We start from the raw sequence: 21,903 nt of genomic DNA, 5'->3' as shown, positions 1-21,903 counted from the left end.
GGACAGTCCAAACACACACATCTAAGGATGATCCATTTACATATTTATTTGGGGGACTGTGGGAGAAAGCACAGTACCTGGGGTCTGCTTATTTGCTTTGAGCTTTTCTACCTAACCTGACTTTTCAGCCTTCCAAGGCCCTTGGCATTTGCAGGTCGAGATGGTCTTTTCTTGTATCTTGCTCACTCTCTGTCTCCCTTACACACACACACACACACACACACACACACACACACACACACACACACTAACGTATACTTGTATATAAGCAGGCATACATGCCATCATGTATAGCAGTTTTCCTCCTAAATGCCACCCGTGTTCATCACCTTAAGCAACACATGTCACCTAGTGGCCACCTGAAGATGTTGCTATTTATGTTGGCAGCCACCCCCCACCCCCCCGCCAGCGCTGTTCCATGGTTTCTCTGTAAGGTTCATGGATGCTGACCCTGCTGCCTTGTCTGTGTTTCAAGAGCAGCCTGGTGCATCCCTTTTCATGACACAAGATATGCAGGAATATATGCTATCGGGGATGTGCCTTGGCTTTTCTCCTCAAAACTTAGCCCTCTCTATCTACAGAGGGAGCAGTGCATCAGAGCACATCTCCCAGGGACGAGGAGCCCTGCACTATGATGCTCTGGGAACTGCGTGTCCACACAAGCATCCCTCGCTCAGTTAGACAACATTGGTTGGTGCCTTCAGTGTGCCAGGCACTCGCTATTCCAGGAGCTGGGGGCAAATAACAGAACAGAACACGTACATATCCTGACCCTGATGGAGCTACCAATGGTTTAGCAGTAACGATTACTTTCAACCATCAAAAACCAAACCAGAGCACAGAAAACCACACCACACCAAACCAAACTACACTAAACTATACCAAGTCACACCAAACCACGCCAAACCATGCCAAGCCACACCACACTACACCGCACCATAGCAAACCACACCACGGCAAATCACACCGCCGCACCACATCACACCAAACTAAACCACACCAAACCAAACTGTACCAAATCACACCACACTGCATCACACCATAGCACACCAAGTCAAGCCAAACTACAGCAAGTCACACCACACCACACCGTGCCAAACTAAACCACATCAAGGTAAACCAAGCTAAACCACACTAAATCACACTGCACCACAGCAAACCAAACTGAACCAAACCAAACCGAACCAAACCAAACCAAACCAAGCCAAACCAAACTAAACCATGACAAACCACACTAAATCACACTGCACCACAGCAAATCAAACTGAACCAAACCAAACCGAACCAAACCAAACCAAACCAAACCAAACCACACTAAACCAAACCAAATTACACCATACCACACCAAACAAGATGAAACAAGATCAAACCAAGGCAGACCAGGTTTAGCCTACAGAACCCAATTCCACCGAGAACCCACTGACTGCGTCTCCACTTTGAGCTGAATCCCCATGGCGTAGCTGAGCAGAGCACAGAAGTGATTCTCCATGAGGAAGAGGTCAGGATTTCATTTCTCAAGTAGGCTAGTCTGACGGCCAATGGACCCAACAAAATTTCTCAGCATCTCACAGATCCGGTGACTCCATGACTGCCTAGCACGTTGATCAGCCAAGTTGCTCTTCTCCAGTTACTGAGCGCTGATTTTGACCTTCTTGATCCCCAGTTTCCCACGCATTTAAGACTCTGATACAGTTCCCGTCCAGATCTTCTACTTCTTATAGCTCATGGTTTTGAAGATGATCTCATAAATCCTAAGTCAGGGCTTAAAAAGAATGATCTGACTACCCATAATTCCAAACGCCTTTCTCCTTTCTTTTGCCCATCAGAACTGATGGGCCGGGATTCTCCATCCTTCTCCGTGCCTGTGTGAATTTGCTCTATGAATTTGTCACTTGTTCACACACGTTGATTTGGGCATTCAAAATGGTTTCCTTTGGCCATTTGTTAGCAGATAAGGTACGAGTAAAGGCTCAGCACAGAGCATACCCAGGGCTGGAGAGATGGCTCAGTGATTAAGAGTGCCTACCGCTCTTGCAGAAAACTCTTTGAGCACACCTGTGTCTGCTGCCTCTGGTCCTCATGCACCTGCATCCCTGCGTGCACATGCCCACACATATACACATAGACACATACAGTTATACATACACACAACACCACCACCCCCACCTTCCAAACATCCCAGTGCACACCTGATTTTTGTTGTTTCTCTTCTCTTGTAAGGGCATGCCTGAGGCAAACATGCTAGAGGACAGGACAGGGAAATCCTGGTCATGTCAGCTGAGATCATCCAAAACCCCCTGACTTCTCTAGACCAGAGACAGCTGCGAGTGTGTGTGAGTGTGGGGGTCAGATGAAATTGGGAGACGTTTCCAGCCCAGTCGGGGTCATAAGCCAAACAAACGCCTGCTGTTTTAGGGCGTGTATTTTTGCACAACTTGGGCGTGAAAACTCACAACGCTTCTGTCAGTCTTTGGAACTTGGAAACTGGACGTTGCTTAGCTTTCTTGAAATGAAAAACCCCCAAATGCAAAAACAGTGTGAAAACATGTTACTGGGTTATTTTCTTTAAGCCTGTAAGCAGTATTATCAAGGGCATAGAGAAGGTTATTATCTACATTTCAGGGTGTTGGAGATGGAGGGTTCAAGGTTAAGTGACTTGCCCAAGAAGGAGTCCCAGTTTTGTGAAGGAGCTGGTATCCAAAACCTCGAAAATGTGGTTTTAAGCATGGTTGCTAACCATTTCCCTTCCTCATTCCATTTTAAGGCATCCATAAACAGGTAGAAAACTGTGCTGGTGTGTAATATAGGCATATTTAAAGGAGCACTGTCACTCAGATTCATCTCAACTGTGGACCGCATTGCCAAGGAGTTTTTCTATTTTGGTAAAAACAATTTTAATCAAATGGTATTTGAAATTTGTGTTCGAATGTCTACAAAAATAATGAGTGACTAACGAGTGGCAAGGAGTCAGAAACAGGGAATGGTATAAAAACTAAGGCAGAATAAACTTCAGTTCTACAGTTTCCTGCATTTAAGATTTTTGGTTTTTCATTTAGTACCCTGTCCTGTACTTTAGGTATGTTGCCACCAGGTGGCGGTAGAGCGCCAGACATGAAGCCTGTGCAGTACGCCCGCATGTGTTTCTGAGGTTTGAGCTAACAGCTCTTTGCCTGAGATCAAAACGCAACTGAGACCACACTTTGCAGTTTAACATAATACATTTTTAAAAAAACTAAAATAGCTTAAAATTAAACTCCAGGCAATCCTTACACATCTTTAAAACAGATATGAGTTCTAAGCCACAGACTCAAGGAGCTCATTTTTATTCATTCACGGTTTCTACTTATTTCCATAATGGCTAATAGGAACCTTGTACCCTACCTCCATGGCTGTGTTGACCTTCCCCATTTTCTCTGACGCGTTACTTACTGCCAGTCTCTGCCAGGATAGCATGCATTATAGCTTTCAAAATTCTTAATAGTTTTTCTTGGGGGAAGAGAATTTCCTGGCTCTCTTTGTCCCTTTAGCATAATATTGGATTGTCTCTTAAAATAGAAATGAAAAGATTTCTCCAGCAGAGCAACATAGAAGAGTGGTTTTTCTTTTTTTTTCTTTCTTTCTTTTTTTCCCCCCGCATTTATATGTATTTGCGTGTGTGGAGGACAGCTCCCTTTTACTTTCTATATTCTAGAGTATTCCATTAGGTATTTCTCTTGAGAAATCCTCCCGGGAGCAGGAGCAGTTTGTCACAATTTACCAGCGATACAGCCGAACTTCTTCAGTAATGAGTTCTGTCCTAAATGTCTTGAAAAGGAGGAAAAAGACTTTTTAAGAAACAAAAAAATTACCTGGTATATTAGAAATGGGAGAAAAACCAGGAAAACGACAACAAAAGAAACAAACCCCACTGGCATCACTACAATGCTCTTTATTATGCGATGACAAAATACAGTCTCAGAGCATAGAGACCACCGAACTGCTTTCAAAAGCAGAGGTTCCCACCATTATGGGTCATTAAGTTTAAAATTTGGGGCAAATTCTAGACAGGTTTAAATTTGTTAGGATCATAATGACTTGCGGCTGAATGAGTCCATAGTCTCTGAGTAAAGGCGCTATTCTGCCCCCTGTTTCAAGAACAAAAATCTAGGTACCTCCAGGTCAATGCTGAGGTCAAACGTCAGAGTGCATATAGTTGAGGGTAAAGGCTCTAGCAATTTGATACCAAAGAATCAACAACGAAGAAAAGGGGGTTGGGCAGGAGACGGCCAGAGATGGGAGTTGCGGATAAGAAAGGACAGAGAGAGACCTAATTCCTGGAGACTGGTGTTTATACATCAGACGGGGCTACCTGTGCTCCCCCACCCCCACGTCCCGCCCCCGAGCTGTGGGCGGAAGAAGCAAACACAGCCAGCTATGGAGAGGTGTGCCACGGGACCAGCTTCCAGCCGAACTCTGGGAAAGTGATCTGGGGAAGTCGCCCAGAAAAGGCGAAAGGAAAATAAAAGCAGAGGGAAGAAGAGAATGGGACAGAGAATAGAAAACTGTCATTTGAGCCTCGCAGGAAGCCCAGGAACCAGCAGGCCAGATATTATTGTCCTCTATTTATACACCAGAAACCGAGTCCCCCGAGAGGGGAAGTGACTTGAGGCCACCTACTGAGTGGTGGATGTAGGCTTCAAAGCAGAGTGACCCGGTTCCAAAATAAAGATGAAAGGAAAGAGGGCATATTTGAAACCTGCCTGCCCAGTGTGTCTTTCTCTTTATAAACAGTAAGGAAAATTTCCATCTGACAGAAGCTTAGCCTCTGAGGGGGTCAAACTGAAGCAGTGTTAGCCACCATCAAAAGCTTCTGTGAAATGTCTAATATTACCTTGTTCCTTTGAATTCTGACTATCATTTACCATCCTTTTGATACATGGGGCTGTGATTGTGAAAACTATTTACCGACTTCTAATTTAGGCCTGCCGCCATCATCATCATCACCACCACCATCATCATCACCATCACCATCACCATCATCACCACCACCACCATCACCCCGTGCCTGACAGCTAGAACTAGCTATATAACAGAGTTGCTGACTCAGCTATTTCTCCCTCCGCTTGTCAGCCTCTCCTGCTTACTGCTTTTGATCACACCGTGCCCCTGGCTAAAATCCTTTAAACGGTTTCCCACTGGTCACAGAGGCTACCCATCGAAATCACTTGGGAGGCTTTCAAGCACTTCACACCCAGGTTGCCTCGTGTGAGCGAGCCCCCCGATGCAGCTGTTTGGATGGTGGGGCCCACGCTTAGGGGATACGAAGGAGTATGGAACCCAAGTTTTGCTCAAGGTGGAGTCCCAGGGGTCACACTGACTTTCCTGCCTGAAACAAGCAATCGCAAATCTGCAGGAAGCGCTGGCTTTCGTGCTAGGAGACACAAAAGAACAAGGACAGTGAGGTCCAGGACAAGAGAGGTTCGAGGAATGGGCCAAGAAAGACTCAGTCGGAATTCTGGAGTCTCAGCCGTGAAAGTGTAATGGATAGAGAGCAATTCGTCCTTGTAAGAAGAGTAGTGAACTCAAAGACACAGCACAGAAACTGTTCAAAGGAATTAAAGAGGTGGGGAGGGGGGATCCTGAACACTATTCTAAGAAAAAACGAGGGGCTGAGGAGATGGCTTAACGGTTAAGAGCATCGAATGCTCTTCCAGAGGTCCTGAGTTCAATTCCCAGCAGCCACATGGTGGCTCACAACCATCTGTAATGAGATCAGATACCCTCTTCTGGTGTGTCTGAGGACAGCTACAGGGTACTCACATACATAAAATAAATAGATCATTACAAAAAAGAAAAAAAAGACCATAAAACTATAAAGTTCATTAAAACTACAAGCCTCATATCTAAGAAGCTCAAAGGCTCAATACACAAGAAATATGAGTAAAATTACCTCAGTATACAAACAATAACCAACAGGAATAATGTTGTGTGGCGTGCTGACATTTTAAATGTAATTACCCTGGAAGAGTATTTTTCAGAAATGAAGGCAAAATAAAGTTTGTTCCAGAGATGCAGACGCTGACAGAGCTCACCACTAGCAGACTCACATCATTTAAATGTTAGAGGAAGTCCTTTAGGTAAGCAGGAAACAATGCCTATAGAAATAAAAACCCAATGGAGGAATGAACAGTAGGCCTGGCTTCCAGGGTATGGGACCGACACAGGTTTATTATGGAAGCTGCTGCTCTCTGAAACACCCCATGCTTCAGTGACCTCATGCACAGCGGTCACTATTGTCACATTTTTAATATTTTTCAGACAAGGGGGCTCTATACCTATGGCATATAGGATGGTAGAACAAATATTATCAAAGAATGGGATGAAATTAGCAAGTTTCCTTTAAACACATTTTATTTTACTTTTTTTAAAAATTAAATTTATTACTTACTTATTTATTTATTTTTCTACTTATTCACTCTACATCCGACTCACTGCCCCTCTCATGGTTACCTCCTCCTACAATCATTCCCCCATCCCCCTTCCCAGTCTTCTCTGAAAGGGTGAATACTCCCCTGGGTCCCCCCTACTTCCCAGCCCTGGCACTTCAGGTCTCTGAGAGGCTAGGCGTTTCCTTTCCCACTGAGGCCAGACAAGGCAGCCCAGCTAGAAGAACATATCCCACGTACAGGCAACAGCTTTTGGGATAGCCCCACATGAAGACCAAGCTGTATATCTGCCCCATATGTGCAGGGAGGCCTGGGTCCAGCCCATGTATGCTCTCATGGTTGGTAGGTCAGACTCTGGGTGCCCCAAGGGTCCAGGTTAGATGACTCTGTTGGTCAGCCTGTGGAGTTCCCATCCCCTTCGAGGGCGGGCAGTGCTGTTCTGGTGTTAGGTTATCATAGAATTCCCCAGAAAGGTAGAAATGAATCATCAACACTGAGGATATCTGGAGAAACTCGCATCCTTCCTGAATGCGAGCACACAGTTCCAGAAAGTAGCTGGGTGAGAAGCAAATCACAAACGAATCAATTTGCTGCTGCAAACGTAATTCCAAATGCTATCCGCGGGAGACGAGAAACAGCGTTCACAGCATACGTAGGGGCATCACTGCCTAAGCTACATTATTAACTTCTACCCAGAGGTATCAAAAACCAAACACCGCACTCGATTTTTTTTTTTTAAAAGCAATTCTGCATTATGAGCAAGGATTTAAGAATGCACTGAAACCTGAATATTTTTTGCCTATTCCATAGGAACATTTGTCATTGTTAGCATTGCGGGGTACACTAATCCTTGGTTAGAATGATTTCTGTGGTAAATAATAGAAAAGCCAATGGGAATAAATTAATCACAGGTTCTACAGTGAGACTCACGAGTTAATGAATTGAGCAGTGTTCCGAGTTATTTGGGTGTACCCAAGTCCCTTTAGTAGACACACAGGAATAAAAGAAATTAACATTGGTTTTTTATAAATTTAATACCTTTTCATTGTCCAGAAAATGAGCAACGAGTTATGTACACAGGACTTAACTTATTATTTTTAATTCCACGATTAATCTATACACATTTTATGGAGCACATAGATTTCCTTCTATCTAAAATGTCCGCCATGCAGAGATGTTGAGGTTGTGGGTAACAGGAGAAACATTCGTCAAACTGGTTAACACCATGTGTCAAGCCTGAGTAACCCCTGAGAGGGGAAAAAAAAATTAATGGACCTTCGAACTGCTAACTAGTCATTAATTCCCTTAACAAGCCTTCGGAGGGACAATAACTCAAAGCAGATGTTCACGGGGCTAGCATTTGCAGAGGGAACAATTTTCTCTGTAGCATTTCTTAACATGTTCACATTTTAACACTAAAATGTGAATAGAAAGGTAGTGTGATGTCATCACTGATGGTGGCCAAGGTGGGAACAAATCAGCCCAGCATTGGGGTCTGAACATGAAGCCCAGATTAAAAGCTAAAAGGGTCAATTGTTGGCCTATATTTCAAGTTCTAATTTGAGACAGGACTAGGCTCACAAAACCAGCAGTGTCTCCTGCCTTAAAACTTTCTCCCTGCTTATGGTAAGATGTTCATTCTTTGGTCTCTGCCCAACATTTTGGGCAGCTGTGTGTCCAAAACCCATATTTGTTTATTCAAATAAACTCGATTTTCAAAAATGACAATGTATCCACAATGGAAAGGTCTTCAGGGGCTTTCCAAAGATTATAATCTCAAATATGCATTTGTAATGTTCAAGTCAAAAACGTGGACTATTTATATTTCCTCCAAGAAATAGGTTGCACAAGCCTACTAGACTCCGGAGAACAGCAGCAAGTAGCACATTACCATGTACTCTGGCTGTTTCCCCGTAGTGCCTGATGATTCTTACGTTATTTACAGTCATACCAATGGCTAGTCTGCTTCTCCTCTCTTCTCCTGTCTCCACAGCTAACCTCTGACAGCTTGGATTGCATTTCTGTCTTCACTTTACAAGGAGAAAATAGCTACCAGAGCCGTCTGGCTCCCTTAAAACCAGCCACTCACTTCTGTGATCCCAGCTAGGAATAATCCACCCCACAGTGATCCAGGATGGGAATCATCAACTAGCTATGACGATCTGTGGAAGCAGCCAGTCACTGCAGTGATCAAGGATGGCAATCAGTCACTCTACATTGATCTACGATAGGAGCTCCCTAGAGGCCTTTACTTCAAATCGGGATTACCAAACGTTCCCTTTATCCACCAGGAAACAACAAATTATGTGTAATCAATATTATTATTAGTCGAGCCCTACGTCACATAAGGGACCACTCCGTACCTGTCTTCATTAGTTCAGGTAAACAAAGGTCTTAATTTTGTCTTCTCCTTGTTTGATGACATCAAAGAGTCTTGAATTTGCGATTACTCAAAAGCTTTGAAAGCCCTTCTCACATTAACAAACAAACAAGCAAATTCTAACCACACAGCCCCTCTCAGCTCTTGGAGCTATGAAGTTCTGTTTTCTAGTTCTGTCTAAGGACTCAGTTCTTTTCCCCCCACAGTAAGCATGTCTATGGAGCTAAAGTCTTGCAAAGTCTTTCCATTTAGAATGTGAACTTCCCAAACAGATGTCACAGAAATGTAAATCCACTGAGTTTAATTTAAGGAAAAAAAAACTGGGTTGAGGGTAGACACGCAGGTTAGAGGAGGTCTTGAACACAACAACTCTGCTTTCAAATTTTAAGGCAATACTTGTAACGTAAACTTCCCCCTAGATTTTCTAAGGCAAACTGTAATTTAGTAAATGCAACTGAAAGAGAAACCATGAAAGAAGCAGCCTGGGCAGAAAGGCATTTTTACCCCCCCCCCTGTCTGAATTCAAAGGTGTTTGTGATCAGTCTTTAAATCCAGGCAGCAAACATAGAGATCTTTCCAACTTTACTAATCTTGCTGTCACCCAATAGGATGGTTACTATAGAGTCCTCCCAGAATCCACCCTGTTCATTGGGAAGTCCTGCCTACAATAATGTTACTTCCTGTCAACACTTCAGTAGGAAACAACTGTACTCTGAGGGCATAACAAACGATTAGTTTTCAAGTTATACCACCAAGGGGGATGCATTTCAAACTGAGAACTGGTTTGGCTAATCTAGGGAAAGTGGCCTTGTTAACAAGTGCCTGAAAGGAGCTATGAGCTATGAGCTATGAGGTTCAAGTCTCACACAGAATTGAAGTCTGGGCCTTGCCGGAGCAAAACCCAAGGCAGCTTCAGTTCATTCTTTTGCCACACAGACCAAGAACAATGCTAACCAGAGCCTCAGACGGTGGCTTTCTTCTGGTAATGATAGCTTTTGTGAGGGGATTAAAAAGCCAGAAGTTAAGAGTTACTAATGGCAAGCCAAGATTCTCTCAACTTCATGTGAGATTTTAGACTCAAGAACAATTTCTGTAAGATGCTCTAGGAAAGATGTTATTTTTAAAGATACATTTTAAAAAGGCAAAGGATAATTAGCTAATAGTAATAATGCTCATTAAAATAATTAATGGCACGGAATATGTAGCAACCAGACTCTTGCAACACAAAAGAGCAGAGAAGAGCTCAGTAGAAGGGGTAACACTTGTTACCTTTATTTCTATCTACAAATGCCTCCCCTCCCCCACATCTTAGAATAGAAAGCCAAGCAAACCTTTGAATCTATCGTTGTCCTTAAAAAACAAAACAAAACAAAACAAAACAAAAAACCCAAAACCATTTACTATGCCACACCATAGCACCACTGTACATGGGCGTTTTCTGTTACCTTTTTAATTTCATTTCTTCACCTTATTAGGAAAAATGAGAGTAAAACGGAAGTGAGGAAGAATCAGAGTCGCTTATGAAGATGGCGTTGACTGCTCTGGGCTTGGATACATGGTGACATATGCTGGCCAGCATTTATAGAAAATTTATGCCAAGTGTATGAATAAAACAGAGACAACATATGATTGGATGCCAACTCCAGAAGATAACATTTTGATGATTTATGGCAACCTGTTTAGCAAGAGCAGAAGCTGTCCCTTCAAGCACGGGGTTTGAATTCTAATTAAGGAATAAAGATGAGGAAACTTGACAAAGTCCTAAAAAGGATGTGACGAAGAAATAGAAAGTTGGTAATTCTGGTTTTTAATAGTGAACAGGGGCAAAGGTCACAGCGGGAGCTTATCTTCTCACCCTGTCCATAGAGATAATGGAGAAAGCCCCAAAGGTCCCTCCACTCTTTATATCTTACTTCACCATTTCGAAACGTCAGAAGACAGTGACCTCAGGGTGCACACGTGCGAGCGCCAGCACGCACACGCGAGTCTGATCTGTCAATCCTTATTGAGTGTCCAAACGGTCACAAAGACAGAAGAAGAATTCTTCATCTGCAATAAGATCTTATCCAAAGTTGAACAGTGTCGGAAAGAGACCAACTTACGTTAATAAGTTCAAGCTCCCAGATCTTTTTCAACAGGTCCATCGACGTGTAGCCATTGATGAGAAAGGCTTTTGTGTAGTCACCCAGCTCGATGGAATCCAGCCACTCAGCTACAGAGGTGGGATGGTAGCCATCATGGCCGATGGGCCTCATCTGTAATTAAGAATGCCACATTAGGAATTATCTAGACCAGTTCCCTTCTGTTCCAACACCAGGAAGCATCTTGCCCCTTGCAAATTAATCTGATAGGAAGCCTCGGATATTTCTGGATGGAGAAGTAAGGAAAAAGGAAATGCTCTATGAACAATCCTAAACCATCAGTAATTTTCACGCTGAGTTAGTTTTCGAAAACGCACCCAGAAATCTCCAGTTTAGCTGCTAAATTAGCTCTGTGTTTGAGATGATGAGACGTGTCAAACCCCCCATTAGAGAGTCTACTGGTATTCTGTTGGAATGGAGCTTCAAGCGATGTCAGTTGAGCTACCCGGGGCTCCATTCGGAAGGCTGGAGGGACCGCATTTTCAAAATAGAGATGGTAATTCTCATATGTGCAACATCGAAGTGTGTGAAAATACTGCATGACTTAAACATTCCAAAGGGATTCATGCTTATGCAAGACATGTATTGTAGGTGGTGCACACGCGCTAGAGAAACACAGTGCTGTGGTGAGCGGTTAAAAGGAGGCCCTGAGTGTTTTAAGACCATGTGCTCTGCCTTCGCTCTACAGTATGTTAGACATGAATAGGGGAACTTGCTAGCAGACAAGCTTCTATTTTTTGTCGGCTATATACAGATTTTTTTTTTAATACTTCAGGGGAACAAAGAAGTGTGACAACAACATAATGTTTCTGAGTTTAAATTGGAATGTGAAAATAATTTAAGCAGGAAGAACTTCTGGGTTGAAAAATTTTATATAGAGTCTTCTAAGCCCTTTCTTCTTTATTTGAAATCTGAGTTGAATTTATGGTTCTTGCTTTTGACATGACTCACTTCTGAAACTTATGCTGCCTGCGTGCTAAGGCAGGGTCTGGTACTGGGGTTTCTCAGGAGAGCCTGCCCCCTCAGGGGCTGACGTCAGCCATCGGTGAGATGCCTGCTGGGAGCAACCAACAGGGCAAGATGCAGAGTGGGCTTTCCTCGTCCATCAGATTTAAGGAGATTAAATAGTAATGGAAATCTGGTTTGTGAGCAGAGAAAAGATTCGTTTAGGCACCCAGGATCCAGATGTTAGCCTCAGCATCACGAGCTTTCTGTCGCGTGGAGAAGCCTCCATTGAGATTCTCCTTGCCTTTCCCCCTTCCGTCCTTCCTGCTGTTCTACTTCTCAATCTAACTTAAAAAACGTGCTCGGGTTTAAATGCCAGTTATTTCAAAGCTACAGTGCGGCCCATTATCAGTCAGTTGTGTTAGACGTTTGTAGTTTGCTTTTCTGTCGATTGATCCCCACTTTTAGCTATTCACCAATGCTCACACACGTGGCCCTTGCTCGGCATGTGTTATATGGAGTCAGAGTTTGCAAGGATGAGGCTCAGTGGCTTGTTCAAGTAAGTGAATGCTGTGTATGAAACTAGAGACGAGGACCCAAAGTGGGTGCTCAGATGTACTGAGTACTTTGTGTCATGTTCAGGGTTTGTATTCCTCCACCATAAAACATCATGACCGAGAAGCAAGTTGGGGAGGAAAGGGTTTATTCAGCTTACACTTCCACATTGCTGTTCATCACCAAAGGAAGTGAGAACAGGAGCTTACACAGGGCAGGGACTTGGAGGCAGGAGCTGATGCAGAGGCCATGGAGGGTGCTGCTTACTGACTTGCTTCCCCTGCCTAGCTCAGCTTGCTTTCTCATAGAACCCAGGACCACCCCAGGGATGCAGGGATGGATCCTCCCACAATGGGCAATGTCCCAACCCCCCTTGATAACCAATTGAGAAAATGCCTTACAGCTGGATCTCATGGAGGCATTTCCTCAAAGGAGGTTCCTTTCTCTGTGATAACTCTAGCCTTGTGTCAGGTTGACACACAAAACCAGCCGGTACACTTTCCTATTTGTTAGATTACAAACTACAGGGGCGGGGTGCATGCTCACTGGCTCGGTAGTAAGTGGTTGACCTAATCTAAACACTTACCCCAGACATAGGAGACTTCTCTTATGGACTAAATGGAGAAAGAGAAGACAGGGACACCGGAGTTGAAATGAACAGCCTAGCAGAGACATCCTGTTGATAGCCCACTCAAGAAGCCGACAAACCCAGCAGTGGCTACTACCAACAGGTTTAAGGAGCCTTGAGAATTTTAGAGAAAAGAGTCAATTGTTCTTTCCCAGAGAATTGTGTAATAGGTTCTCCACAGGATGCCCCCAATCCCCAGTGCTCACACACATAAGGTCGTCATTAACCACCTGTCCCACTCAGGATATTGATGGTCACTGCCAGTTGAACAATCAGGGATACCCTCCAGATAACTGCAAAGGCAACCTAATGGAGACCAAGGAAGTTCACTTCTTCTCCAATACCTTTCTTACTGCTCTGATGCCGAACAATTGAGAATAAGAAAGGGGGTCTTTTGGAAGAAAACTGAATGTGTGTGTGTGTGTGTGTGTGTGTGTGTGTGTGTGTGTGTGTGTGTGTGTGCACATGTGCACATGTGCATGCATGTGTGATGGAAATAAAGCTGAAGGTTTAAAATGGATTAGAACTGAATTTTTAGCATTTTACCCAATGAAAACACTATCTGATAGATCTAAATTCATACTAAGAAGTACCAAGGAGAATCAACTGAACTTGAGTGAAGGTAGTATCTGGAAAACACGTTATACTGAAATCTCACTGAATATAGACTGGTCAGCAATCTGGTTCCTTCTATAAAGCAAGACCTAGCCTAAAGAGGTAGGGATGAAAGGAATTTTGGAAAGGTGAAGGTCCTCTGGGAAGGGGTGTGTGTGTGTGCATGTTTGGGGTGTGTGTGCATGTGCAGGTGTGTATGTGCATGTTTGGGGTGTGTGTGCATGTGGAGGTGTGTGTGTGTGTGTGCATATGCAGGTGTGTGTGCATGTGCAGGTGTGTATGTGTGTGTGTGTGCATATGCAGGTGTGTGTGTGCATGTGCAGGTGTGTATGTGTGCATGTGGAGGGTAGCATCCATGCAAGTCACTTATTCGAATTAATTCTGATGGATGCTACCATGCAACCAGCAAAGAGCAAGTCACTTAGAATCCCTCCCTCACGGTACCGGTAAGTCTACATAAAAAGCACGTGTGCAGATGACCAGTAAATTATGGAGACCCTGTATACCTGAAGGGAGGAAACCTTGACGGCCGAATGAAGTTGCGAAAATGAACTTGACACATCCTTAATGGTATGCAGAGTGGTTGCTGTGCCGCACAAGAACTTCTTCCAAAGAAGGTGTCCCATCTGTTCCTTTATTTCTGCTTCTACTGTTACTACCCGCCTTAGCTTCTCATTACCACTTATACAAATGAGTGCAAAATCCTTCCGCTTGCCCTCCACCCCCCACCTTTGGCTCGGCTCATTCTCAGTAATACCTCAGCCAGACTCAGAAATCTACCCTTGGACCAGAACATACAGTGATTCTGTTATTAGAAAAGTCTAAAGGTCCTAGTTCTCCTTCCAAAGCCAAGTGAGATCAACCCAGTCTCTCCTTACCCTGCGATACCTCTAGTAATGCTACTGGGCACAGGCTTGTATCAACGGCCATTGAGTTGCTGGCCAATCCCAAAACACGAATTGCACAAGGCACTGTTGATACTTGTGACAGATATAATTTGCCGTGCCTGCGATGCTCTTGTCTTATTTCTAGACTTATTTTTCAAGGACTGAAATCTTCATGAATTATAAAACACATTATTTAAAGTAAAAAAAAAATTTTAGGCCATCTCATGCATACAGCTAACATCAATGTAAGTAAAATGCCTAATGTATAGCCTTCAACTGAGAACAAGGGCCGTCGTAGCAGCATTTCTCCGCTAGTGAGGAGATTTCACTCCTTTGCCCAAGTAGCAGCTTAGGAAACAGCCATAACTAGTTAGAGTGAGACTACCTATTGATTGGATTTCCGAGGCGGCGTTCAATGCAGTCTGTCTTCCAAAGTGCACTTTGGAACCTGATAGACCTAGAAATGCTACTGATGTTCCTTGGTCTATCTTTGGCGGGTTACAGAGTCATTTGAGCCACGCGTCTGTCTTTTCTAAATTAAGTACAATAATATTGACACCCCCTAAGTACTGTGATATTTTTTGATACAGCGCGTAAGTCGCCTAACGTGGCTATTTGGATTCATAGCCCTCTTCCTGCTCCGCTGCTGTGAGAGGCACTCACATACAGTTTGAGATCACATATGTTTTTGCCCTTGGCTGGTTAGCTCTTCACTTCAAATTACAATTCTCTTGTCTTCTTTCCCCCCCTTTCTCTCTTCCTCTAACATCTTTGCTTCTTTCCTTTTGAGCTCACAGCTCTGTTTTTAGACATTTGTGTGACAAGGTAACCCAAGGATACCGAATTATTCTTCCAAGTCTTTGCTCTCCTCCCATATTGGAATTCCGCTTCTGCGCCCTGTGCCAGGGGAACCACATGGAGTCTCACAGTGGTTGGAGGTACGTTCTAGTTCCTCTGGTGCTGGCCTATGGTACGGGTGGTTAGCAGCCTCTCCGCTCGTGTTCTACACATTCTTTTGCATGCTTCCTACACTATAGGTATGCGCAGCTCCTCTTACATCATTACTGCAAGCCTCCTCTCTGCTGAGCACGTGTATAATTGCTGGTGCCAGGCGATAAGCCAAGACTTACAAGGTTACATTCAATCCAAATGTTGGCATTAGATGTAGAGCCCAGGAAGGTCTTGTCAGTGTTAGGGAACTACAGCTGACCTATAGATTCATGAGTTAGAAAAATAAGACATTTTTGTTATTATCATTGCGAATAACAGAATCTTTGATATGGGGGGAGACTGAATAGAGTTACTACTTATCTGAAAGCCTTTGGTGTTTAAAAATGGCACCTATGGAATCTAACTTGTACTCTTTAATTCACACTACCGTTGGCAATTGTTGGGACAGGGCTGAGGAAGATGAAGGAAGCTGAACTGAGGTAACATCCTCGTCTTTCTTAGCTTCTTGCGCGACGTTTTTACTCAGTCGGGAAATAAGTTGGTCTCTACTGCGCATGCTTACTGCGTGAGGTGACTCTGCAGAGCTAAGACCTCCATTACCTCCGTGTCTGCTGTTTGCTTTCGCAGGAACCCCATTTCTACCTGTCCTCCCAAGATTTCTCTAACCCCATCTCACTTTCGAGTAAACGCTCAGTGTGTTTACTTCACCGGGTTCCCTGCCCCTGGTGAAGAAGTTAGATCTCAGGAACGTCTGTGGTCTCTAAGGTCTCCATCAGAACTCTTCACACGTGCCAGGCCCTTATTAAATGTTTATTGGATTATTTAAGACACACACGGAAAAACCGACAAGTTCATTTGAGTACTTGGCGCTCCTTTGTGGGAGCCCTCTATTTTGTACTCTGTGCCGCAAGAATTAAGGGTTTCTTTTTATGATCTAACACTGCTAATATTTCAAACTTCCATGTATCAAGAACCAATTCCAGATAGTAGGCTGTACTATAAAACGTTAATCCCATCTTCTTGATTCTACTGTGGGACCCTGGGGCAAGCCACATTGCCCTCTCTAGCTTCAATGTTGTAGCTACGGAGTCAAGGGGTCGGACCAGTGACCTCCAGAGCTCTACTTTGCAGAAGCCCCCACATTTTGATTCCATGATTTGTGAATCAATTGTTAAGTTAGCGTCTGACATACACACCCGGTTTAAAACAAAACCCCCAAACAAGTAAGCCCAATCACAAAACTACAAAAAGGAGAGGAAAAACTAGGAAAATCACATAGATTGCAGGTCAGGCAGCACCCACATTTCTCTGCTGACTCTTTGGCAACCCCCGCAGGTAGTAGCATTGGTTAGCGATGGTTAAGCTCTTTTTCTAGCAGGAACATCTGGTGAGACCAATAGGAAGCGACAGCCTCAGGGTCTGCCAGGCCAGCAGGACTGTGGAGCATGCGCAGAAGTCGGGCACAGCCTGATGTGAGAAGCAGATAGTGGGCGGACAGCAGGCATTCCTAACTCTGGTTCACCATGAGGCAGGATTTGACTCATTGAATTCCAAAGTCTGGGGAAAACCTTAGCCGGGACCAAATATGGAAATAGCAGCCAAACTTTAGTCTACACTAAATTCAGATATGCTAAAGTATTTACCACATGCCTTCCTGGTTGCTGCATTATGCCTGGATGTCCTTTGAAAGTCGCTCGGTGTATGCCTAGCCTCAGATTGTACTGTACCCATCAGAGGGACAGGTTGAGCATGGGGGCTACAGGGACCTTTAAGGGACTTAGCTCTGAAACAGCCTTGGCTCTGAGGTTGCCTGCTCCATTTTAGCCAGCAACTCACATTTTAAATGTGTTGTGTAGGTATGAAAAAGAAGAAATGCCTTACTGGCTTTGAAAAGAAATGTTTAAAACCAGTGAAGCAGAAGACTTAGGGGCCTAAATGGTTGCTATAGCCTTTTTTCTTTTTCAGTCTCTTTATTTGAAATTCTCAGGTCTCGTACCTATTAGTGTATTTATATATTTTTGCAGTAACCTGAGAGATACAAGAATATCCTTGAACACAGTCATGCATTCAGGGAAATGATACAAGTGGAGTTTAGCACAGGTCTTTCCACACTGGGCCATTTAAGCGACTGCAGTTACATGATCACAAGTGAAGGCTGAAGTCAGGCATGAGTGAGATCGCACAGGGTGACCTTATATCTGGTCTCTCACTCTTTTTATCTGCCTTTCATGAGCTTGGTCAGCTTAGACAAGGGACAGAGGGGAACTCTGTAATTAAACCCATTACAGACGACAAATGGTGGTGGGCTATCTGCAATCTCAGCAACTGGGAGATAGTAACAGGAGGATCAGGGGTTCAAGGCTGGCCTTGGCACATAGTACACTAGAGGTCAGAATGATCTACAGGGAGAATATCTAAAAAGAACACCAACCCTCCAATCCTCCCCGAAATAACAACAACAACAACAACAACAACAACTCCCAGAAAAACCAACTAATAATAGACAAAGGAAAAAGAAGGATGGTATACATTATATGTGGGTTAAAGGTATAAGGAATACTAAAATGGAACTGTGATACTACCGTGGAAGTCAGATAAAGAGAATAGGGAACACCCTAACACCAATAATGGATGCTGTCAGGAAGTGTCGCACAATTAGAGACAGGTGTTACTCTATCTAAAGGGTGGGCTCTTTATTGCTCAATTAGACTGCAAAACGCATTAGCTTTTGGGGGCTGCTATTATGAGACAGGTTTGTACCTGACAGGAACCTAATAAAAATTTGGCATGTAACCGTCTTCCAAGTCACATTGGCTTCAACGTGAAAGCTCTGGAGTTTCTTTATTTCTTTTAAAAATCTTTCCATGTTCTGGAATGTCAATGCCCACAGGGTGGTGCTGAGCATGTGGGAAAAACAGGATCCCAAAGTCCTCACTGTGTTGGACTCACACGGCAGCCTGCTGATTGGTGAGTTTCATTGAGGTGGGCTGGAGGGAGTGTCTGAGGTGCCGAGTTTCTCACAAGCAGTACAGTGATGTCAACACTACCAGTCTACGGGTCACCTAGAGTAGACATGGTTTAAAGGATGACAGAAGGACAGAGGGAAGGCCTTGATTCCTTCTAGAATTGAAGAATGGAGAGCCAAATTATAAACCCAGACTGTTCATTTCAGAACCGTTACATGCAAGAGACCAATGTCCTGTTCTCCAAACTTGTATTATGAAGCTCTTTGATTTTGGTAGCATAGCCTTTATTTGAATATAAGCATACACGGAAGTAAGGTGTTCATAGGAACATTCCCGTGGAGTCAGCTCCTTCACTTGGCAGTATACAGCACTGCTCTCTGTGTGTTCATAAATGTTCACATTTATTGACAGCAAAGAACCTTTCTCTCTCTTAATCACATTTGTGGGCATCTTTCTTTCTTGTTTTTTAATTATCTTATTCTTTTTTATTTGATTTTTTAATTTACATTTCAAATGTTATCCCCTTCCCAAGTTTCCTGTCCATAAACCCAGTATGTCATCCCTCTTACCCCTTCTTCTATGAGGGTGTTCCTCAACCCATCCAACCCACCCCTTCCTGCCTCCCCGCCCTGATGTTCCCTTACACTTGGTACGGGGCGAAGGGTGAGCCTTGGCAGGGCCACGTGGACATCTTTCTATCAATCACATCATCATCCATTTATAACAGTGACATAGAGATGAGAATGGGACTCCGTAGGGGGAATATCTCAAGTTTCTAGTTTAGACATTTAGCTTTGTGGTGGCTTTCATAGTCAAGGAGAAAAACCCACCGTACTGTAGAACGACACAGATAATTTTGTGGCATGAGAAATGTACACACTGAGGACCAGCACCTGAAATTTGGGGAAGAATTCCAGGGAGTCACATGACTTTGGCATCATGAGCAGTACAGATGGGAGTCTTGGCTGCCACAGTTGGTAGTTGTGTGACCTTGAGTAAACTACTCGTCCTTGCCAAGCACCCGCCATCTGATTTCTAAGGTGGGAGATGAAAAGAATGCTTGAGAGTTTTCACATAGAGTCCCGGAGACAATGCAAGTAGAGTTTAATGCAATACTCGGTACACACAGGAGCGCCATAGATTTTGTCACAGAGAGCTGGCAGCCTGTGTAAGTGAGGCCGCAGGGGCATGCTGAAGAGCTGTGAGTTGAGCACGAACCACTTCCACTGATGTGGAAGAGTTAAGTTTTGCCACTGAGGAGGCAAAGCAAAGATGGTGAGCACAAGAAGATACTTGGGGAGAGTTTTAAGGAAGGTATGGTCAGTGGGGAAGGAGGCCGCAGAGCTAGTGAGAAAAATGAAGAGGCGGAGAGGGCAGGGGGATCTGGCATGTAGGTCAGGAGGGATCTCAGGGGAAAAGCACAGAGGCTTGGCTGTGTCTGGGTGGGGTGGGTGAGTTAGCTCTGAGCAGGCAGAATGTACAGAGATGAAGGACTTAGAAAACGTTAGCGTGTATGGAAAGCAGGAAAAATAAGAACTCTGGGTGAAGGATAGCCAGTATCTGTAGGGGGTGGTTCTGATGTTTTGATCAGGATTCTGCCTGTGAATGCTGAAGGTCCTGTTCCCCAATTGGTTCTTGATCAATCAATAAAGATGCTAGTGGCCAATGAGCTGGGTGGAATAGGAGGGACTTCCAGTTTTCCTGCAGGCAGGCTAGCATACGCAGGGAGGAGAAAAGATTCGTCATGCTTTGAAGGGAGAAAAAGTCATCAGTCGTGTGAGATCTTGGGTGAAGTGGCCATCAGCCATTTCCCAGACTGGGCCTGGGGTAACATGAGGGGCAGATTTAGGGTGCTGAGCTAGGACTAAAGGTATTTGAGCAAATAAAGTTGAGGACAGATTTAGGGTGCTGAGCTGGGATTAAGAAGAAGGGCACAATAGCTGAGGAAGGCTTAGAAGAGCCCAACCATTGAGCGAGAGCATATCAAAAATAAGCTAATGTGTGTGTCTTTCATTCATGGATCCAAGGGCACCTGGGCAGGGTTGGTAGTGCGGTCCACTGGAACTTAAAGTGAGGTCGTAAAAACTACAAGTATCCTATAGGAATGAACATAATCATGCCCTAGAGGTTGGGGAGAAGATTTGCTTGGCGGTTAAGTTTATTTACATTTATTTATTGTGGATGTAGGTTGTATGTGTTATGCATGGATACCACCGTATACACGGGGAGGTCAGAGTTTAACTTTCCAGAATCTGTTTTCTCCTCCCACCATGTGGGACTCAGGGATCAAGCTCAGGCTGCTGTCAAGCTTGGTGGCAGAACCTTAACCCACTGAACCCTCTTGCTGGCCTGCTTGGTAATTTTGATTGCCTTTCTTAAAACATAAGGAACCAAGGACAGTTGGAGCTAACTTTGAGATGGATAATCTTTCTGTGAAAGCAGTGTACGTACATGGAAGCTGTGTGGATTAGACTTGGGGTAGACTCTTCTATGGGCAAGGGTTGTCATATATATGGCATGCCACTGTCCAGGTAAAAATACACAGACCTATGACTTAATGGACCACCTATGTCCAGAGCACTGATATGCCTAGCTTAGCTGCTAAACTTGTCTGTGCTGCTGTGATGAACTGGGGCCTCTCTTTTGCTACCTGGGTATGCTCTGACTTCTCACACTTCCTGACAGGGCTTTGTAATACACACAGCCAGTACTGTGCCTTATATCCTCTGTTCTAGTTCCTTGTTCTAGATTCTTGGTCTCTGTACTGCTGCTACCCAAGACTCAGAATGTCAGTGGCCCAGAAAAATAAACCAGGACAGACAATGCAGGCAGACAGCATGTTGCCAAGTCTAAAGGCAGGTCTGTGAGGTAGGGTGAGGATCAAATCTCCCCATTCAGTGAGTCCTGGGCTTGGAGATCAATGCATTTCTCTCATCCATGGCTCTTAAAAGAATGATTGAACATGAAAGAAGAAAACTGATCCACTGGCCCCAGAGCCCCAGAGAAAGTTCCACATGCTCATACCCAAGAGGTTAGACACTGAAGCTTTGCTGGATAGACATGTCTACAAGACAAACAGCACTATTTGGATCAAGAACATCACATGGCGGCTATAGGGCACTCTAAAAAGCCCAGAGTGGTTTCACATTCATCTGCCCATTTGTCAAGGGCTGTAGGCGATGTACAGGAGATGCCTTTTATGGATGGAGCTTATGAACCTGAGTTATACTATTGCTTCTGTGGAAACTGGAGGGTTAATATGCTCAGACTCTGGCTGGGAAGCAAGGCATGGTAAGTTCTCTGTTGTACAGTTGCAGCAAGGGGGGAAGGTCTAAGCATAAAAGGCTCTGATGCTGGAAGCCCTCCCTTTTAAGTTCAGACTATGCTATAGGTACAAATTCTATGAAAGA

General features: G+C 44.2%; 1 protein-coding gene across 17 annotated transcripts in view; it reads right to left on the bottom strand.

Annotated features, from left to right (window-relative positions):
• Positions 1 to 21,903, bottom strand: part of Anks1b (ankyrin repeat and sterile alpha motif domain containing 1B) — a 1,103,087-nt gene that overhangs the window by 286,416 nt on the left and 794,768 nt on the right. For all 17 annotated transcript variants that reach the window (XM_032911305.1, XM_032911312.1, XM_032911325.1 and 14 more), the window contains one exon: positions 10,908 to 11,060. In XM_032911305.1, coding sequence (XP_032767196.1) covers positions 10,908 to 11,060 — 153 coding nt within the window. The remainder of the gene's footprint in view (positions 1 to 10,907; positions 11,061 to 21,903) is intronic.

Source organism: Rattus rattus, chromosome 1, assembly GCF_011064425.1.
Source record: "Rattus rattus isolate New Zealand chromosome 1, Rrattus_CSIRO_v1, whole genome shotgun sequence".
NCBI lineage: Eukaryota > Metazoa > Chordata > Mammalia > Rodentia > Muridae > Rattus > Rattus rattus.
This window is presented reverse-complemented; position numbering and strand designations above follow the sequence as displayed.